The sequence below is a fragment of the Tursiops truncatus genome, chromosome 7 (genome assembly GCF_011762595.2).
Source record: "Tursiops truncatus isolate mTurTru1 chromosome 7, mTurTru1.mat.Y, whole genome shotgun sequence".
NCBI classification, from domain to species: Eukaryota; Metazoa; Chordata; class Mammalia; order Artiodactyla; family Delphinidae; genus Tursiops; species Tursiops truncatus.
The window spans coordinates 2,893,632-2,914,490 of record NC_047040.1 but is presented as its reverse complement, the minus strand read 5'-3'; the positions used below and the strand labels follow the sequence as shown (position 1 = coordinate 2,914,490).

At 49.3% G+C, this 20,859-nt stretch overlaps 1 protein-coding gene across 4 annotated transcripts in view; it reads left to right on the top strand.

Moving 5' to 3' along the window:
- Positions 1 to 20,859, top strand: part of UBE2F (ubiquitin conjugating enzyme E2 F (putative)) — a 51,866-nt gene that overhangs the window by 26,178 nt on the left and 4,829 nt on the right. For all 4 annotated transcript variants that reach the window (XM_019923490.3, XM_004328349.4, XM_019923488.3 and 1 more), the window contains 4 exons: positions 6,951 to 7,018; positions 14,066 to 14,136; positions 17,835 to 17,892; positions 19,424 to 19,456. In XM_019923490.3, the coding sequence (XP_019779049.1) occupies positions 6,951 to 7,018; positions 14,066 to 14,136; positions 17,835 to 17,892; positions 19,424 to 19,456 (230 nt within the window). The remainder of the gene's footprint in view (positions 1 to 6,950; positions 7,019 to 14,065; positions 14,137 to 17,834; positions 17,893 to 19,423; positions 19,457 to 20,859) is intronic.

Here is a 20,859-nt window from a genome sequence, read left to right as displayed (position 1 = left end):
TTAAGTTCTGTAGAGTCTGTGTTGATAATCCCCTTTAATTCCTGCCATTGAAAATGTCCGTTTTCTGTATTCTTGATCAGGTTAGCTAGAGGTTATCAATTTTATTGGTCTCTGCAAGGAACCAGTTTTCGGTTTCATTGATTTTCCTCGAATATATTTTTTGGTTTCTCGTATTTGCTCGTCTTCAGTTTAATTTGCTCGTCTTTCTTTAGTTCTGAAGGAGGAAGCTTAGGCTTATGTTGCTCTGCTTCCACTTCCCATCCGAGCCTTTATCACGTAGTCTCATTTACTGTACATTTGTTATAACCCACAATACGTTACTACTTTTGTTTTAGATAATTATATTTTCTTCATATATTTATCAACATATTTACCACTTAACAGCGTTCATTCCTTTTTGTAGATCTGAGGTCCCATCTGTTATTTTTCTTCTGCCTGAAGAACGTCCTTGGATTTTTTTTTTGTAGTGCAGATTTGCTGAATGATGAATTCTGCCAGCTTTGCTGAATGTTGAATTCTTAAGTTGACAATTTCAGCATTTTAAGGATATCATTCTACTGCCTTCTGACATTTTTTTTTCTTATAAGAAGTTAGTGGTGGGCTTCCCTGGTGGCACAGTGGTTGAGAGTCCGCCTGCCGATGCAGGGGACACGGGTTCGTGCCCCGGTCCGGGAAGATCCCACATGCCGCGGAGCGGCTGGGCCCGTGAGCCATGGCCACTGAGCCTGCGCGTCTGGAGCCTGTGTTCCGCAACGGGAGAAGCCACAGCACTGAGAGGCCCATGTACCGCAAAAAAAAAAAAAAAAAAAAAAAGAAGTTAGTGGTGATTCTTTGTTTCATTTTATGTGATATGCATTTTATTCTCTGGGTGTTTTTAATGTTCTCTCTTTGTCACAGTTTTTAGCAGTTTTATTATGATGTGCTTTGATGTGGTTTTCTTTCTGTTTATCTCACTTGGGGTTTATTGACCTTTTTGGATCTGTGAGTTACAGTTTTCATCAAATTTAGAAATAACTGACCGGGGCTTCCCTGGTGGCGCAGTGGTTGAGAGTCCACCTGCTGATGCAGGGGACACGGGTTCGTGCCCCGGTTCGAGAAGATCCCACATGCTGTGGAGTGGCTGAGCCCGTGAGCCGTGGCCGCTGAGCCTGCGCGTCCGGAGCCTGTGCTCCACAACGGGAGAGGCCACAACAGTGAGAGGCCCGCGTACGGCAAAAAAAAAAAGAAAAGAAAAAAGCATATATAGAAATAACTGACCAACGTTTCTTTCAATATTTTATCTATAACCCCTTTATGGGACTCCAGTTAGATATACGAATGTTAATATCTCTTACCTAGGGACTTCTCTGGTGGTCCAGTGGTAAAGAATCCACCTTCCAATGCAGGGAAGCGGGTTCGATCCCTGGTCCGGGAACTAAGATCCCACATACTGCGGGGCATCTAAGCCCCCATGCCACAACTGCTGAGCTCAAGCACTTCAACTAGAGAGCCTGTGTGCCACAAACTACAGAGCCCACGTGCTCTGGAGCCCGTGTGCCACAGCTGGAGAAGAGAAAACCTGCACGCCGGAACTAGAGAGAAGCCCGAGCGCCACAACGAAGAGCCCACACGCAACTAACACCCGACACAGCCAAAAAAAAAATAAAATAAATAAATAAATAAAATAAATATTTAAAAAGTATGCATATCCCCAAGTAAAACTTTAAAAAAGATATCTCTTTTTTTTTTTTTTTTTTTTTTTTGCGGTACGCGTGCCTCTCACTGTTGTGGCCTCTCCCGTTGCAGAGCACAGGCTCCAGACGCGCACGCTCAGTGGCCATGGCTCACGTGCCCAGCTGCTCCACGGCATGTGGGATCTTCCCGGACCGGGGCACGAACCCGTGTCCCCTGCATCGGCAGGCGGACTCTCAACCACTGCGCCACCAGGGAAGCCCCCCCAAAATATATATCGCTTACCTGTATATTCCCTATACATATAAACTAGACTTCCATTGGGGTCAGAAGGTTTTGTTCACTTTTCTCTCTGTGCCTCACTGTGGATCGTTTCTATTTCTGCTGAGTTTTGTTTGTTTTGTTTTTGGCCACACTGCACGGCTTGTGGAATCTTAGTTTCCTGACCAGGGATTGAACCTGTGCCCTTGGCAGTGAGAGTGCCGAGTGCTAACCACGGGACGCCAGGCAAATCCCTGCAGCGCTTGATTGACTCTGAGGCTCATCCAGTGAAGTGTTCGTTTCAGATATTATGTTTTTTAGCTCTTGATATTCTGTTTACTACATCTAAAATGTCTTCTCCATTTCTTTCCTCATGTTCGCAGTTTCCTCTGAATCTCAGCACCCCTCTCTCACAGCTGACTCGGGGTCTGTCTGCAGCTCCGCCCGGCCTGGCTCCTCCTCTGCTCCCAGCGGCCTTCCTCTCTCTGCTCCCCTCGCGCCCCCCCACCCCCACTCTGTCTCCTTTCCCTTGACCCGCTCATCCCCAGGTCCCTGTGACACCGCCTGATGTGAAGCGGCCTGCCAGCTGTGGAGCAGCTGGTACTCAGTCCATGTGCCTCAGTGGCTCCTTTAAAGCAGCCGCAGTGTGGCGGACTGGGTACGTGAGCAGAGCTTCCGGCGGCTGCGCGTGGTCCACGCTCCACGTGTCAGCGTGCTTGTTGCTGTGCTGCTGGCGGTGCTTGTCTTCAGGTCTTCCGTAACGCCCGCCCCACAGGCTCTCCCTCTTCAGTGAGCCCGCTGCACGGGCGCTCAGTGTCGCTCAGCTTGGCGCCGCGGTTTTCTTTTGCTATATTTTCACCTGAGTGTGGGCAAGCCAGGCCTGTGAGCCAAAGCCCATCCCGGGCCAGTTGTGCAGCCCTCGAGCCGAGAATGGTTTCTACATTTTCAAAGGGCTATTTAAAAAGATAAAAAATAAAACAAAACAGTACATGACAGAGACCTGTAGCCCAAAGCCCCAGGTACGTAGCGCCTGGCCCTTTTCAGAGAGTTTGCCGACCCCTGATCTACAAGGTTATCTTGGCAGGAATTGTGTTTTTCCTGCCCTTAAGTTTAAAATTTGCATAGAGTGTAATTTCCAGTGTGCTGTAAATATTGACATTTAAAGGGGAAAGTATTATTTTACTCTTTAAAATGTTTCCAGTAGAATCTAAATACCATGGCTACACCCACCATCATGCATTAAAAAAAAACATAAGTATATGAACAGGCTCCACTTTAATGGTTGGAAAATGTTCGTGGCTGCCTTTTCTCCTTGCACTCATATATTTTTATTTCACTCGTCTCACAGAATTTTATCCTAATACAAACATTCCTCTGCCTATAAGAATTTTTTCACCCTGTCATACTGTTTTGTAACTATATATTTATATTTATTTAAGAAGTTCCTATCACTGTGAGACTCCTGGGTGTTGAGCATCTTCTTTTGAACGATTGTTACAGTTGTTGTTTGTACCAGCTCCTGGCTCCTGGTTTTCTTCTGTTGCTGCCACTGCCCCTCCTGTCCCGTCTCCTGACCCAAGTCGGGGATGCCTCAAGGCTTTGTACTGTCCTTGGACCTCCATAGTCAGGCCCTTGGGGACCTCGCCAGCTCATGAAATCTGGATGCTCTTATACACAGCTCCCAAACCTCGCATGCAGCCCTGACCTCTCCCCTACACTCCAGAAAGATCTGTCCAGAAAGATCTGCCAGCTGCGGTCAGTGTCTCCGCTTGGTTGTTGACATGAAATCTCAAATTAATCTCAAATCTGATGTTGGACTTGGCGCACCTGTGCCCTCTGCAGTCTTTTTATCTTCGAGGTGACGGCTCTGCCCTTCTCCATTGCAGGGTCAAACAGCGCAGCGCTTCGACTCCTTTCTTCCCCACCCCACCCCTAATCTGCCAGCAAATCCTGGTGTTGCTACCATCAGAGTATCTCTACTCCAGCTGCTCCTACCCTGCTCCTAACCAGCATGATGTTTCTGTGGTCCTGCCCCTCCTCTGCTCAGGCCCCTCTTGTGGCTCCCTGCCTTGCTGAATAAGAGCCAGTGCACTTAGCAGTGGCCTGCGAGGCCAGGCCTGCTACCTCCGCAGCCGCAGCTTCCCCTTCCCTTGCCTCACCTTCTGGCCTCTGCATGTGCCCTGAATGCATCAGGCGCTCTCATGGGTCTCTCACCACTCTTCCATACCTGGAGTGTTCTTCTCCCGGATACCCTCCGTTTTCCAGCCTTCACTCTCAGACCTCCCTATTTAAAATTGCAGCTCCTCCCACCTCCTGGCCCCTCAGCCCTTTTTCACTTTCTGTTATATGATTAACTTACTTACTTTGTTTCTTCCCACTAGAATGTAAGCTTCATGAGGGCAGGAAGGTCTCTTGCTGGTGGTGCCTAGAACAGTGCCTGACACATAGTAACACTCACCAAATGTTTGTTGGATAAATAGTGATGGTTACTAAACACAATAGCGTTTCATCGGAGATGTATCTGAGAGCGAGAGGCTGCTCTTAGCATTTTTCTGATTTAGTTGATGTGCTTGTGAACGATGTTACTTAATGCCAGAAAGAAGGGGTCAATATCAGTTTTATTCCTTCCTTTTGTCTTTGTAGGTATAGACACTGAGAACTGCTTGTTCATATAAATAAGTAGGCAGGCACGGAAGGTGTTTGTTGTCACTACGTCTTTGTGTCCCTGGACTTCAAAGTTAGGGGCCAAAAATCATACAAGGTATTTTACTGTGGTCTTTCAGCTGATTACTAGATTAGGTTCCTTCTTCTATTTTGTTGAAAGCAAAGAGTTGGGAACCACCTGGCTGGAAATGGCTTTACAAACCCAGTCATTAGGATCCCTTTGTGTTGCATTTTCCGAGGTGCGCACCAAAACCACTTTCCTAAGACCTGCCAACCGACCGCTAATCATACCCATCATTCTTCACTTGACGGCCTCTCATGTTACCTGAAATATTCAGAAAGCATTGAGAAAACTGTGATATTAATGTCATCTCACCCCTACCAATATATATTAAACACTTAGGGTTTACAAAGACTCGTGGCTGCAGATTTAGCTCATTCAGCGTATCAGAAATTTCTGCCGTGTGCATCAGTAGGCAGGACCAGTTCTAACTGCCAAGACTCTCTCTCTGGCGAAGCCTCTAAATTAAGATGTGTCTCCAACAGCTGCCTGACTTCCGAGTTTAACCCCTAGTGGAGAGGTGAGGTGCGGGGCTGGCACCGCGCGGGGGAAGGCACGGGCCTCTTGCTTCTTGGCACCCTCTTCGCTTGCTTCTCATGGGGGTGAGGCATTCTTTTCCAGTAGTCCCGTGATTGACATTACTAAATGAAATCTAATCATCCCTGCCATCAGGCTCCACGTGTGTCTAACTTCAAGACATTCCAACTTGAACTGGGACATCTTATCTTTAACGCCATGCTTTGCCCTTTACAGAAATGGGTGTAAGATAGGGAAAGGCACAACCCTGCATAGTGCCTCGATTCAAGGAGCTTTACTGTGACCAGTGCATCACACCTTGGTGCAGTGCATCACAGGGAGAGGCTAGATGAGCAGGAGGCCTTCTGTTACAAGTGGGAGAAAGACAGTGAAAGGGGAGGTGGGAAGGGGCAGCTGGCATGACTCCTTGGCCTCACAAGTACTGTTGGGCAGATTGATTTCATGATAGGGCACTCGTGGACACTGGCCATCTAGAAGTGGATTCTGTTAAAGCTGTCAGTGCCCACATACCCCGTGGACAGTGTGTCCTCCCCGCAGTACCCGTACCCTGGCTGGAAGACACTAGCGTATGGTTCCTGGCAGGAAGGAGGGAGTAGGCTCCAGGGCACAGAGGGCTCCCTGTGTAACACAGCGAGATAAGGCGAGTTCTAACTGCGGGACAGACATAAATGTTGACACAATCTCAACGCCCTTAAAGAAGAAAAATGGTTTTTTAGTGGCTGGTTTGAGACCAACAACTTCCTATTAAATGTTCATTTTATATAAAAAGCTGAGGGAAGTGATAAAATGTAATATTGCTGATTTGTTCACGATGATAATATTTTAGAGGAAGTTGAACATTCGTTTTAAAGACGGTGGTAATTTTATCAAATTGTGAAGTTCAGAGTAATTTAACTCCTGTGGGGGGCATTCGTGCTGGAGCGCCCTCTGTTGGCAGCCACACCAGCAGCGCTTGCAACTCAGCCGAGCCCACCGCCGGCGGACTCCAGGAGAGGCAGAGAGGTGGGCGGCGCAGCGAGGGAGTTGGGACTGAGCTGTGGGGTCTGCAGACCTGGGGCGGCGGGGGGGACACGGCGGTGCCGCTCTGACCCTGGACATTCTTCTGCGTACCCTCCAGCCCCTTTCCAGAGGGCCTGCTCTGTTCTGAAGGCTGTACCAAGCGCTCGGCCAGCCAGCCCACGAGTGGTGACCGGGCACAGTCGCTGAGACGGTGATTTTGTCTGGCTGGTTCACTGCCGTGTCCCCGGCCAGGGTCTGGAGCAGGGCCTGGCAGAGGGTCCATGCTCAGTCAGTGTTTGCCGAGTGACTGGAAGCCACATGCCGGGCACCGGGGAAAAGCAGTCAGCACAAGCCTGCCTCCCCCGTGGAGCTGATTCTCGTGGGGAGACCAGCGGCACACAGGTGACCGAGCGCTGAAGCAAGGTGGTCACGTGTCATTGAGGGGAGGCACTGGGTGCCGCGGGCCGGGACCGAGGGGCTGAGCGCAGGGAGGGGGCCAGTCTCCCAGGGGAGGCCTCCCTTTTCCCCGAGGGCGCGTGGCCAGTGAGGAGAGCGCTGCAGGCGCCAGTCAGTGTGGGCTGACTTGTAACCGTCAGGTCAGGGGTGAGGCTGGTGGAGTAACAAAGGAGCCCTGCAGTCCTCTTTTTCAACTCTTAATTCTCTGTATTTGCCATATGCTAACATAGTGTTTGCCTTTTGTTTCCTTTTTTTTTTTAATTTAAAGGATTTTTTTGTTTTGTTTTGTGTTTTTTGATAGATGAGGGTTACTACCAGGGTGGAAAATTTCAGTTTGAAACTGAAGTTCCTGATGCATACAACATGGTGGTGAGTAGCCCGCGCTTGAGCCGCTGTTCCCCCTTCTTGTGGCGGGTGGCCGTCACCGGGCCCGGCAGTCCCCCCGCGTTGTGTCCGAGTGCAGCCCACCCAGTCCTGGGACTGAGCACGAGATGGCTGACACTTGTGTGGTTAATGCCCCTCATCAGCATTCTTGAGAGTGTTAGCGGAGAGGCTCCCTTTCTCAGCAAGTGCTTGCGAGTCCCGTGTGCCGGTGTGTGCTGGGGCGCAGCTCTGCCAGGGCTGGAATTACCCCCCCGAGGCTGGCGCCTCCGCAGGGGCTGCCTGGGTAGTTCACGCAAGCCTTGTTAGATTCTGGCACTGGAGAAAAGAGCATTTTAGTTTAAACTGTAGTTCTGTTTATGGTATAACAGCACAATTCCAGAAGTGTATAAAATGTGCGTTTTAGAATTTTGGAAAAGAACAATGACCTGTAGTTTCAAATTATGAGTGATTTACACCCCTAGCTACGTGTTGATCCCTTCAGGACCCTCCCAGTAATAACCGTGCCAAGTGCTGTCACATCTGTCTTTGCTTTTAAGGAACATGCCGACCCATTAGGAAGGTGAGAGAAAGTGTAGGAAGTTATCATAAAATGATAAAAGTGGTAAGTAGCAGACAGTGATATTGGTTAATAATAGGAGAATGCTTTAGAGGAATTCAGAGAAGGAAGAGAGAGGGTCCCTTTTGGAAAGTGGTCGGGGCCAGTTAAGCTTCTGAGGAGAACTAGAATTGGAGTCGTCCTGTCTCGGGTTGGCTCATGCACAACTGGGGCGGGTGTTCTAGGTGACGAGGACGTCTCTGCAACTGTGTCAGTGGGTATGGAAATGAGAACTGGCAACCTGTGTACAGGTCAAGTTGACCAGGTCTACTTGAATGAAGAATCAGGCTTGGGGAATAGTGGAGAGGTGAGAAAACTCAGATTTGGGGTTTTGGGGGCATTTTCACTGTGGCTGTGAGAAATCATTGAAGGTTCGGAACAGCACCGCACACCCCTGAGTCGGGCGCCGGAGTGGGCGTGGTACGCGGGCCCTCTCCATCCCTGAGCTGCCGAGGTTGGCACGTGGCCAGCTCTGCCGATGTGATATACATCTTTCCCCCCGTGATGTTCCTCAGCCTTCTCTGGCCTGTCGACTAGGAAAGAAAAATCTGATGGTAAAGTTCAGTCTCCTGTTAACCTGAGGCTGTGGGAATTGGGCACAGCGTGTGTCCCGTTGCTTTCCCTGCAGTAACTGCTCCCTCCTTTTCTGACAGGGGGAATCACCTGCTCCCCGCGACCTCGGCCCATCTCCACCGCCCAAGTCTAGTTCAGTGGCTCTAACACTTGTTTGTTTAAAGCCAAACTTTTATCTATGGAAATTGATCTTTACTGGGCTACTGTATTAAAAGTTCTTTTGGAAATGTAATTTATGAGGATGGAAGAGTTAGCAGTCCAAGAAAAACAAAAAACAAATTTAATTTTTAAGTGAAGACAGGAAAATATGCATTTCAGGTCTTTGTCAATCCAGCCAACCAGCCACCCGCTGAGACTTCCCCTATTTCCCTGATCACCAACAGGGGAACCTGGCCTGACAGAGCACTGCACTCCCTCAGGTGAGAGCAGTTTGAGAACTTGGTTTAAGTGCGCACATATTAAGGATTTGGGGCTGTTTTAATGGTTTCTGGAAACAGCCCGACGTGCGGTACTTAAAACTCTAGACTCTCTAACCTTCTGGACATATGCCATATCCGTGGGTTACTCACCTAGAGAATGTTAAAATTAAAGGGCGGTGAGTTTGTGACAGTCTTCAGAAAAGCAGTGAATTTGGCGGGGCTGAGAACCGTGGTTCGGGTGCACTGGCATCATTTAGTGGCAGAGTGTCTTTTTCCAAGTGAGGAGAAAGCAAAACCTCAGAAACGTCAAGGAAGGAACAGAGTTTGTCGAGGGCTTCTGTGTGTCAGGTGCCTCCACTCAGTTTTACCTTATGTCACTCTCCAGTAGTTCTCTCGGTGACATTAATGTTCATATCTTTCCCATCAGGAAGTTAGGGCTCAGAAAGGTAAAGTTAAGAACTTGTTGGCTTTGCCGGTCTAGGTGGCTCAACTGCCAAAGCTGATTCTTGTCCAGAGCTGCCCGGCTTCCTAATGTGTGTCCTTCCCACCGCACCTGGTGGCCGCTTGGTAGTGAGAAAATGTTTGTCATACTCCCCATTTAAGAAGCAGAGGAGTAGGAAATGAAATAAACAGAGGATAGAAAGCCACTGAGCCTCCAAGACACTTTTCCTGTATTAACTGGTGGCATATAAAGACCTTACATTTCTAGGTTTTAGTTTCTGTCTCCTTTGGAAAATTTCTAAATGATGGGCTAGTCCTGTTTCATCGGGAAGGAGACCCATGTTCTCCAGCCAGGAAGCCCTGGGAGGCCAGGCCCTCGGGGCTGTGTCCAGACGCCACCCTGCTGCCGTGAGGGCCTCTCTGCCTCTCATCCAGGCAGAGGTGGTGCAGCTGCCTTACCAGCAGGCCAGTGAGGGTCACAAGCTCACGCAGGGTGCACAGGGCTGCCCTGCCTCCAGGGTGCGTGAGGTAAAGTTCTTCAGTGATACAGAGGTAGCTCTGTTCACCTTTTCTGCGGTTAAGCTTTATCTACAGAATTCTTCTTAGCGTCTTTCTTCACTAGACCATCTGCTCCCTGAAGGAGGAGTCTGGAGGTGTCTTAATCTCACTGTATTTCCAGTGCTGGGCGGGGGCTGCCACACCAGACATCCAGTGCTTGGCATGCTCTCTGCCCCCCAACAAGTTTATGGTGTTGCAGATTAAACCAGCATATGAAAGGTTACAGGCAAATGGGTAGAGATTATGAGGGCAGACTTGAAGGAATTCATGTTTCATCTGGATGAGGAGATACAGCCAGTTTTTAGCAAGTCAGCCTGAAAGGGCTTTGCGGAGCTTTCTCAGGATTCATTTGCTCTAATGCCGTAATTTACATGATTTCTGTACTTCATGAGGAATTTGTTTTTAACCCCTAACACTTATAGTTCCTATAATTAAGGTCAGTTATTAAGGTTGTGAATGAAAACCTTTTAAGCAGTAAAGTAGATCATTATTTTAGCATAAACTTTTTTAGAACAGAAAGAATACACCTGTTTGGTGCCCCCTCACCCCCACACCCCTCCGCCCCAGCAGCTGAAAGGCAGATTTCCTCGGGATCTTTGTCCTTTTTTCCCTGAACTTTATCTCGCAGTCTCCAGCTGCCTCGTAATCTCTCTCAGTCCTAGAAATAGGCTGCAATGATTGACTGGCGTTTAATGAGCTCCTAAAATGCGCTGGGTTCTGTGTCAGACACTGTAGGCTGGAGATGAGAGTCGAGCGGCCTTTGAAGAAGCTCAGTCTCTGGACACAGAAACAGTGACGAACCAATGTGATGGGGATGCCCGGAGGAGGCCTGAGTGCAGATGGCAGCTTGGCTGTGATGTCCCAGGCCTCACGACGCTCCCATGGCATTTTGCTGTGAGTGGTCAGAGGAAACCGTGTGCTGAAGCAGGAGAAAGGAATGCGGCTTTTCTCTCCCCCTGGAAGTGAGGTTATGTGATGCAACCAAATCGAGTAATGTGACCGTGACCAGCCCTGAGAGGGGTCAGGAAGGGCTGCCCTGCCACGTTTCCAGAAGGAGGAGAACCGGAGGTACCACAAGTAACACTTGAATACCCAGTCACCCCTCTTCTTTTTATGTAATTTATTATACTCTGTGGAAAATTGAGAAAATACCACTATGCAAAAGTAGAATGTTAGTCACCTGTTATCTCTCCATCCAGAGATGATCACCGTTAACTTTTTGATGTATGGTATGCACAATGTATAATCACACAGACGAGTGGGGTCACGCTGCACGTAGCTTGGTAACATCGTAGATAGGACAGTATGTCATCATAGCGTGAGAACGTATGTTGTCACGTCACTTAATATATGACGACATCATCATTAGTAAGAACACTTAATTGTATGATGTATCATGGTTTTAAACTAATCCTTTATAGTCGATCACTGGCTGACCAATATTTTGATTATGTGAACCAGACTTTATGTAAGGGGCAAAATAGTAAATATTTTAGGCCTTGTGGACCATATATGGTCTCTGTCGTATATTCTTTTTTTAAAACAACCTTTTAAAACTGTAAAGGCCATGCTTAGATTATAGACCACGTGAAAACAGGCCTGGCCTTATTTGGTCCATAGGCTGTAGTTTACTGACCCCTGGAATAAGCAGTGCTGTGATACATGTCCTAGACAGCAGCTTGTGCATGCCTGCCGCTGTCTTTGGATAAATTCTTAGAAGTGGAATTACAGGTACTGAGTAACTGATGCTAATTTTAAGGCTTTTTATCAGTACTATCCAGTTACCCTCCAGAGAGTTTTTCCAGTTGACATCCCCACCATCAGTGTTTGAAAATTCCCTTTTTCCTAAACCCTTACCAACGTGGGATATTTTCATTATTTTTTTTCTTTTTGCTATTTTGGGAGGAAATAAGTGGTATCTAAATGTCATTTGAATTTTCATTTCTTAAATAAGTAGGATGCTAAATTTTTTTCCTACTTATTAGCTCTTTATGTCTTTTATGAGCTGTTGTTATGTGCTTAGCCCTTTTTTTCCTTTGAGGTATTTTTTTTTTTATTATAAGAGTTCTTATATAGAAATTATATGAAACTTTTTCTTAGTTTACTTAGCTGTGCTGTAAACATTTTCCTGTTTTTCATTTTTTTTGTTGTTCTATAAAAGTTTGTGGTTTTTTTTTTCACCACTGCAGTCAAATCTACTTTTCCTTCTTGAATTTTTCATGTTGTGAAATGCTTAAAACAGGCCTTCAGACCCCAAGATAACTCATCCACGTTTTCTTCTAGTCCTCTTAGAGTTCTGTGTCGTTTATGTGGAATAAAGCTCTAAGTGAATATCTAACTGTGCTTTTCCGAATGGTTAGCCAGTTGTCCACTGAAGAATCCCTGCTTTCCCATTGATTTGCACTGCAGTCTTTGTCATATACTAAACCCTTAGCTGTGTGATGGGATGGCTGGTCATGCCACCACTGAGGTAGGAGGTGGAGCTGGTATTTCTTGGTCTTGCTTTGGGGGCGGTAAGGGTCTACAAGAATGGTTCAGTTTAGAAAGTGTGTGTCAGAATCCAGGACCACAGTTCTGGTGCAGAGGTTTGCTCTCTTTGTGGGGTACCGCTGTTACGAGGGCCATTGGCCGGGGGGGCGGCTGCACCAACATCTAACTGTGGACGGTGTGAAGGGACAAGGAGGAGAGGGGCAAGTGCAGTCGGACCCTTGGAGCCGCGTGGACACTCGGCGGGGTGACTGTGTGTTGGGGCCTCAGAGGAGGGAGGGGGTGAGCCTTCAGTCCCTTCAGATCCTGAGTTGGTGATGCGCTCTACCTAGTAGGTTACCTGCGTTCAGTGTTCATTAGAGAGATTTACCAATATGTACAGCGCCAGTGACGCTGACCTTCCCTCTTCAGCCTGAAGGCCCTGCTGAAAGTGCAGGCTGTGCTAGCATTCCTTCTGTCGAATGCATTCCTGTTTACTTGCAGGAAAGCAAATGAGCGTATTCAGTTGATCTCAGCTCACTGTGAACCTAAATTCTGTAATCCTCAGACGCCTACATCTGCATGGTTGGATTAATCATTTTGGGGAGTCTAGGTGACATGACATATTTGACATTCTGATGTCATGGTGTTTTGAAATCAGGAAGAAAACTTACGAGGGTACTGAAAAATATGTTTGTTTTATACAAATAAGGAGCTGAAACTATTAGAGTACTAGAAATAGTACAGGAGGAGATCTGGATGGTGAAAGATTTTCTAGATTGGTATCAAAGATAAAAATTTGATGACGAAGGCTTCGTATCTGTGAGATGAGCTGTCTGGTGAGATTCTGTGAGACGACTGTCAAGCTCCTCAAAGCAAGGCCACCTCGCGGTGGAACTGGGCCTGGGGAGGAGGCGCACCCGCTGCAGTGGGTGGGCTCGCGGCCTCTCTGGAGGCGAGGGCACTTGGCGCTGAGTGCGCAGCCTGCTCTCTGGCAGCCCCTCCCCTTCCTGGCCTTCATCCTGGGGACATATCTCATGGATGCGAATGAAGACAGCGTTGATCCAGCAGGTTTGTAGTGGAAGTGGGAAGCAACCTAAGCGTCCAGTGATAGGGAACTGGCTTGTTAAATACTAGTGTTTGTACCGTGGAATGCACAAAAGCCCAAAGTCATCTGAAATGGTGACAAAAGTAAACGTGGAAAAGAAACGTATAGCACATTTCCCTACTTCCGTAAAGAAAAATGAATGTGCATCACACGCACCTGTGTGTCGCCTAGAACAGAGGCTCCAACATGTGCATCAGGTGTTACTAGAGATTATTTCTGGGGAGAGTTTTATATTCTCTATATCTGTAGATGTGCAGATAGCTTTCCTTTTTGTTGTTTTCTTAGGTGAGTATGGATTGCTTTTAAAACAGAGTAATAGTAAAAGAACAGTTTTATGCAAACTTGCTTCACCCTGAGTACTGCTGATGTGCCTCATTCCCATGCTTGTGTTCGTTGTCTCCTCCTTTAAGTGTAAAGTGGGCTAGGACTTGCACCGAGAAGAAAGTAAATGACAACAGCGCCTTCAGAGACACGCACAGAGGGGGCCAGCGCCGCCGTGAGGGGCAGCATTTCAGCCGTAGCTCAGCTACGTAGCGTCAAGGAGGCCGCGGGCTCCCGTAGGCAGTGGGGCCTGGAGGCTGCAGAGCTCCTCCCGGAGGGCGCCGTGGCTCCTCCTGCACAGCCTAGGTCCAGGCAGGGTCAGAGGACGCAGAAGCCCAGCCGCCGGCAGCCCCGGGGCCTGCAGAGGGGTCCCGTTAGGGGCGCGGGCAGGCTTTACCCGTGCGAGCGGCGCGGTGCATGCAGTGTGCACACACTGCTGCGGGGGTGGCGGAGCCGGTGCCTGCTGAGCCACGTGAGTGGTGAGACAAGGCCCTGGGCGGGGTACGTGGAAGGCTCTGGAGAGCCTGTGATCTCTTCCTTCTGTGTTGCAGCCTCCTAAAGTGAGATGCCTGACCAGGATCTGGCACCCCAACATCACAGAGACAGGCGAGATATGTCTCAGGTGAGTTTATCTGCGTTCCCGTCTTCCGTGTTGTGAGCGCCGTGCGTGAGTGATGGGCTTTCTACACGGTATCTCCCCCGAGAGGAGATCTTGAGGCTGGGCCGATGTTAGGGAGGCTTCTGGCTGCACTCTGCGGTCCACCCAGGTGCCCCCGTCGAGGGCCCTTACCCTTTTCCCTCCGTCTGGCTGATTTTAGATAAGAGGGGAGAATATGAGTAATGGAATCCAGGGTGGGGGGATGTGGACGGGAGGCTTCAGAAGACCCAAGCACTTGTATTTAAATGTCCTCTTTCCCAAATCGTCTGGATGCGCATAGGAGCACTTTCGTAGCAGGATAAGCCTTCCCAGTCGTGCCTGGGTCCCCACCCTTCCAATGGCAGATGGTCAGGGGTCAGTGACTTCCTGCCGCCTAAGCTTGCTGGTCACTAACGTAGAGAACTGGAGGAGTTGCGTAGAGTGTTGGTTGTTGTCGTTTTTAAGTAAATTTAGCTTGTGGGCTTTATTTTTCTGCGTCTTGCGCTTTCTCTGGTAGGGCAGTGAGGTTAACTTGTAGAGGCTCTGGTGCTGGACCCCCGGGCCAAGCCCCAGCCCCACCACTGCCAGCTTCGGGACTGCGGGAACCTGGAAAGCAGGCAGACAGGGTTTCTCCGGTGTGTCCTTTGCTTTCTTACTGTGAGCTAGTCCCTCCTCAGGCCCTGCCTCTGTGTCCTGTCCTTTTACCCTCTTCTCCCCACACGTGCACTGTGACCGCTCCTCCCTGCGAGGACAACCACTAGGATTCATCTCCCCATTTTAGTTTGTATGTGGAGCCCCCTGTTCTTTCATATCAGCTTCATTTTTTAATAGCAAGTTAACGGGAATTCCCTGGTGGTCCAGTGGTTAGGTCTCCACGCTCTCACTGCCAAGGACCCAGGTTCAGTCCCTGGTTGGGGAACCACGATCCCGCCAAAAAAAAAAAAAAAAGTTAAAAATACACTTTATAAGTCAGTCATCCTCCCTTTTAAGTATCTGTCCTTTAAATATTGAAACTTTAAAAATCTATGATCTTCAGGTCCAGATTGTAAGTGGTTTCTGGTCCGGCCTTGTCTCCCCAGGCTTTTCACCTGTGCTCACTCTCCTGGGGGCTCCCCACACTCCACTTCCTGTCACGTCCCCTTCTCCGGTCAGAATTAGGTCCAGAGAGGGCATTTCTCTACTCACTTTTGCAGTCTTCTGAGAAATCAGATTATTAGCAAAGTATAATAGGAATTTAACAGATGGTTAAATGTAAATTTGGCTAAATTTGTAGTTAAATTTGGTTAAATTTGTAGCCTGCTACAAAAGACAGAAACTTTAAAGGAAAATCATTGATAGGTTTAGCCACATTAAAATTAAAAATACAAAAGCACAAAATTGAAAGAGAAAAGATCAGCAAGATTACATCCTTTGTATGTAAACAGTCCTTTCAATCAATATGAAAACGATGGGACATATCCACCGGAAAATGAGCATTGCCTACAAGTAGGTGATTCATAGGAGAAACACAGCGGGTGGTGAGCGTCTGCTTGATGCTCAGTCTCCTTGGTGATCAGAGGACACGTGGAAGCAAGGGGACGCCGCTCACCACTTCTCAGACTGGCAGATACAAAAGCAAAGGGTGTGTGAGAACAGGCTCCCTCGTTCCACTGGAGAGTGCGTGTACCTGTACACCTTTCATTGGTCCTTCAGCCATAAGGCCTACATTTAACTTGTATATACCCTCGGACCTGTCAGCTGCACCTCTGGGAATTTAACTGAGGGAAGTAGTGTGCCAGGTTTATGTACAAAGACTACCTCTTTGTGAAAAACTAGACAGTGTCCAGCGATGGTTTTGGACATGGCATCTCCTGAATAAAGGAAATGATGTGCCTGGCGCTCCATGGGGTCTGGTCTAGTCACAGGGGTGCTTTTTGCTTCTCTTAGTGAGACTTGCCCTGCTCCCACCAAGGGCCCACACCCTGCTCTTGGCTCAGGGCCAGCAGTGCTATGTCTGTGGGATTGGAGGGACCAGGGCCATGAACCCGGCGGTTGCACTTCAGATTTTTGTTCTCCTAGAACCTGAGTTTCCAGTGTAGTCCCTGGGGCATCCTCTGTCCCCTTGCCTGTACCCTCTCTGATGGCCACGTGGCTGTCACCTGAGCTCCCTCGGGACTGCCATCTGCTCAGGCTGGGCCTGAACCTCCGTGGTGTCACCCTGCTCAGATCTGCGGCCCCCAGACATGGGCACACCTGGCCTCCAGGGGCAGTCCTGCTCTGTCTGTGCTTGTTGACGGGGAAGCTCAGAGGGCGCTGACTGGTCGCCCAGTCTGCCCGCCTGCCTTCCATCAGCTAATGTTGGCTGAGCCCAGACACAGTGGGGAGCAGTTTGCGATCTCTGCTTTATGGGGTCTGCCAGCTGGTGGGGAGACAGGCACTAAACAAGTAAACAAGGGTATAGCTAAAATTGCAATAAGGTCTATAAATGAAAAGGATAAGCTAGATCAGAAATAATTCTTCGCCCGTCTTAGTAAAGAAGTCTCTCGTTGGATCATATAAAGCACCAGGATTGGGCGGTTGGTTCCAAAAAGTTATTCAAAAGTTGTAGAGATTTTATCTCAACAACTCACTGATGCCTCTGCAGGGTGGAAGGACGTGCCCCGGGCAGATGGGATTAGGGTGCATGATGGGAGTTTTCTTTTTGGTGCTCGAAGTAAGCTGTAGGTTAGTTTTATTTACTCTAACTGATCTTCATGGGCAATTAAGATTATGGCATTGATTCAAATTCTGCATATTTGTGTTTTCTCCTGATCGTCATTGATTTTTGTGAATTTGAACGTGTTCTGATTCAAAAATTTTCTTAACAGTAACAAGTATGACCTGGAAAGCCTGACACTGACGTGTTAGCTTAGGAGCTGTTAGGTTCAGGTGAAAGCAGCAGTGTGATGTAATTCAACAATGCCAGGCTCCTTTTTTCACCAGAAGGAAACTAGGCAGTAAGTGGTAACTTTTCAAAGTGTGGGATGCTTATTTATATGCGAGTACATGCTGTGCGTTTGCAGTTGGTAGGACAGTCATGAAAATGACTCTTAGGTCAGCTCACATCACGTACCCCTGGAGCCCACGTGACCTTCCCTGAGCGTGGTCCTCCCACCCGGGGTGAGCACCTTCCAGAATGTTGTGTTCCTCTGCTTTTATTTTTTACACAGCTATTAAAATCACGTGCTGGGTGCTCACGTGGGTGAGTCTGCAGCTCCAGCTGGGGGCGCGTGCCCTGGGGCGGGTGCTGCCCTGCGCCTTGGTTTCTCCTCTGTAGCACGGGACCCCTCCCTCTTTGGTCTTGGGGCACTGGGTGAGTGTTGGGTCCTGCTGACACACAAGCAGGAAGCTCCGCTGTCATTGTTGTCACCATCCTTTTCTGAATGTTAAATTGACAGATGCGCTCTGTATGTTCTGATTTAAGCATGCTTTTCCCCTGCTGAGTGTACAATACATAAAAATAACACTCGCGATTAGACTGGAGGACCCATACAGGCGTGAGGCAGAGAAGGCCTTCTGTGGCGACACAGGAAACTGTGGAGCCACAGAGGAGAGACGGACTGCATGAGACGTGCACCTCCGTTCCGACAGAAATCACGCTGAGCAGCTCGCGGGACTGGAGCCTGCTCCCTGCTGACCGCTGTGCCTTTCTGTGTCTGTTTCAGTTTACTGAGAGAACATTCGATTGACGGCACCGGCTGGGCCCCCACGAGGACACTGAAGGTAGCGTGTCCTTTGCCCACAACTCCCCGGATGCCCCTCCATCGGCAGCCAGCCTCCTGTAAGGACAGCAGTGTCCACGCTGTCCCATCTGCATGGGTGGACGGGCCCACACTGCCCACCCGCCACCGCCTGCCTGGGGCTGCTGGCCAGGCGCTGGCCCTGCTCAGCTCCTCTGCCCCCACTTCTCTTCGGTTGGGGGCGGGGATTAGGGTGTCGGGTCATCTCCTCTCCCCTCTGCCCTTTACCGTTTACGGTTTGTGCTTCGGTGGTTTACTGTTTCTACCCTCGTCTTGCTATTCGCCCCAGTCTTTGATAGTTGTCTCCCCCTTTAAGCAGTGGAGACTCGCCAGGCGTGGGTAGAGACGGAGGAAGGAAAGGCTGGATGTTCTGTGTCTGCTCTGAGTTACACTGGACAGAGGAGGGGTGGCAGGGTGCAGCCAGGTGTGCTGCACGGGGGCCCCTCTGCTGGGGCAGGGGGTGGAAAGGGGAGCCACAGGGACTAAATAAGTGGCCCCAGTTGCTTCTCCAACATGGCTTGAGTGGGTTTCGGGGGTGCGTGTCGTGGGTACCCACGTGAGGCCGCCGGCTGTGCTTCGCCTCAGGGCTTTTCCATGGTGCTGTCCGTAGGCACCTGCAGTTTCTCCCCATGCCTGACCTTTTATCAGAAGGAGTCAGGACTTTTGGGCAGTGTTCACCTAGTAGTAAGCAGCTACCTGACTTTTGCCATCTTCTTTGCCTGAGTAGTGAACTGGTCCCCCACGGTCGTAGCCTCTGCCTGTCTGCTGAGGGATCAATCCTGCCCAGAAGAGCGATCGCCTGGGACTGGGTTTAGGGGCAGCCGTGTTCCCAGCCTGCACTTCAGCACAAAGGCGTGGTCTTCTGAGCCAGTCACCGTCTTCCCTGGTGACCGTCCTGCTGCTCTGACACTGATGGTCCCACCTTTCAACTTGAAAGGGCCGTGGGCCTCCAGTCAGCCTGTTTGTGAAGCTCTGAGAGCCGTGTGGCATATCACACGTGCCGTCTCCCTGCCTCTCTCTCTCGTAACGTTTTTCCACACATGTCCACTTTGGCTCAGTCAGGCATGGATTACAAACGCTGTCCCACCTAAAACCACTCGTAGGTCTCAGTCTGTGCCAAGTGCACAAAAAGCGAGCAATGGCTGGTAACAGCTGCTGCGCTGGATGCTGTCCCCCAGGTTGCAAGGGGGAGCCTGAGATTAACTTTCTAGGCCCTACGTTTTTTTGTTTTTTTTTTTTTGCGGTACGCGGGCCTCTCACTGTTGTGGCCTCTCCCGTTGCGGAGCACAGGATCCGCAGCATGTGGGATCTTCCCAGACCGGGGCACAAACCCGCGTCCCCTGCATCAGCAGGCGACTCTCAACCACTGCGCCACCAGGGAAGCCCTAGGCCTTACCTTTTAAAATAACTCCTGCAGAAAACTAACCTCTTCCACTATATGCTGACTTAACTGGTTCATCTCTTAGAGACCATCCCCACCTGAAACTTGTTTTTGTCTTTCTTTCTCATTTCAGGATGTTGTTTGGGGATTAAACTCTTTGTTTACTGTAAGTATGCTGACCAGAATCCCAAGTTTTTCTTGATTCCTCTGCCTCCTGGTTTTAAAGATCGCATCAAGGATAACATGAGGGGATCAAAACCAGCGGTGTGGGCGCACTAAAACCCCCTTTTCTTTGGCACTTTTGTGAATCAGAGGAGCAGTGAGACAAGAACTGAGGGGGCTTTGGAGTGACACTCTGGGAGGTCCTGGGGCTGGGAGGGGCGGGAGCAGAGCGTCCCCACTTCCGCCCTGCTGTCGTGGCCGCCTCGCTCCCGGGGGCCGGCGTGGGCCAGTTCCGCTCGCTGTGGTCTCCTCCACGCAGGCCCCTCTGGGAGCGCCTGGCCCACCTCACACCGTCCGCTCTCACCGGCAGCCAGTCCACAGCTTCCTTCACTCCCAGGGGCCCGGTTTGGGAGAAGGAGTGTGTAGTCACCAACCTTTGGGCTTTTCACAAACCCAGAACCTTAGAATTATTCTCTTAATCAGTGAAGTTTGCTGTCCTCAGAGAACAGCACCTCTCAGGCAGGGGCTGGAGGGCGGGAAGAGGTGTAGGAGAAGGGGAAAGGGGGAAAGCTGGTATTTGGAGTTTTATATAGTATTATTCGTTACTTTGAGTTTTGGCTTTTTGATCATAAAGAAGCTTTGAAAGAAATAAGCTTCAGGGATCTGTCTCTGGGCAAAAAAAAAAAAAATCTCTGCTACTTTTGGTAAAACCTAAGTCCCCCCATGAAAACGAGCCATCCTGGACAGCCCCCAGGATGACGGGACTGCTCCCTCACCCTGCCGTCCTCAGCCAGTGAAAGACAGCAGAGCAGAGCCCAGAGGAGACCCCTAAGTGCCTGCCCCCCCTGCCTTCTCGGCTGATGTCACCGGGTGGTCCGGTAACACCTCCTGATTTCGGGACCTGCCGTAATCTCCAGGAGAAGGCAATACCCAAGGGGTACCGGGCCATCTGGGCAGGTTTCTGCTGGTCTCAGCTGTTCTGTTGTGATTGTTTTTGGCTTCTCCATTGACGTGAATGAAGTTTTACTTCTGGAGATGCAGAGGCTGGAGTGTGATTTAAAACCTGCCTGGCAGTTGTGCTGCTTCTCTTTTGAAGCACATCTGATGGGTCCCCATCTCTCCAAGCACTCCAAACCTTCCAAATTCTAAAGAGCCCATCAAACTTGCTAATGAAGTCTATAACGGTTATTCCAACTCACATATTCATTTTAGGTAAAATACATGGTAAAGAAGATGAAGAATTCTGTATGTCTGGTGTGAGTCTTTATATGCACCGGGATTCTCATATAATACGTGCTTTATATTTTTGCCTATTTCTGGGACTTGGAACTAATTTCCCAGCTGTTAATGATCATAGAGATTTAGAATTTTTCCTGGCTGTATTTGTGACATATTGGTCACACCCAT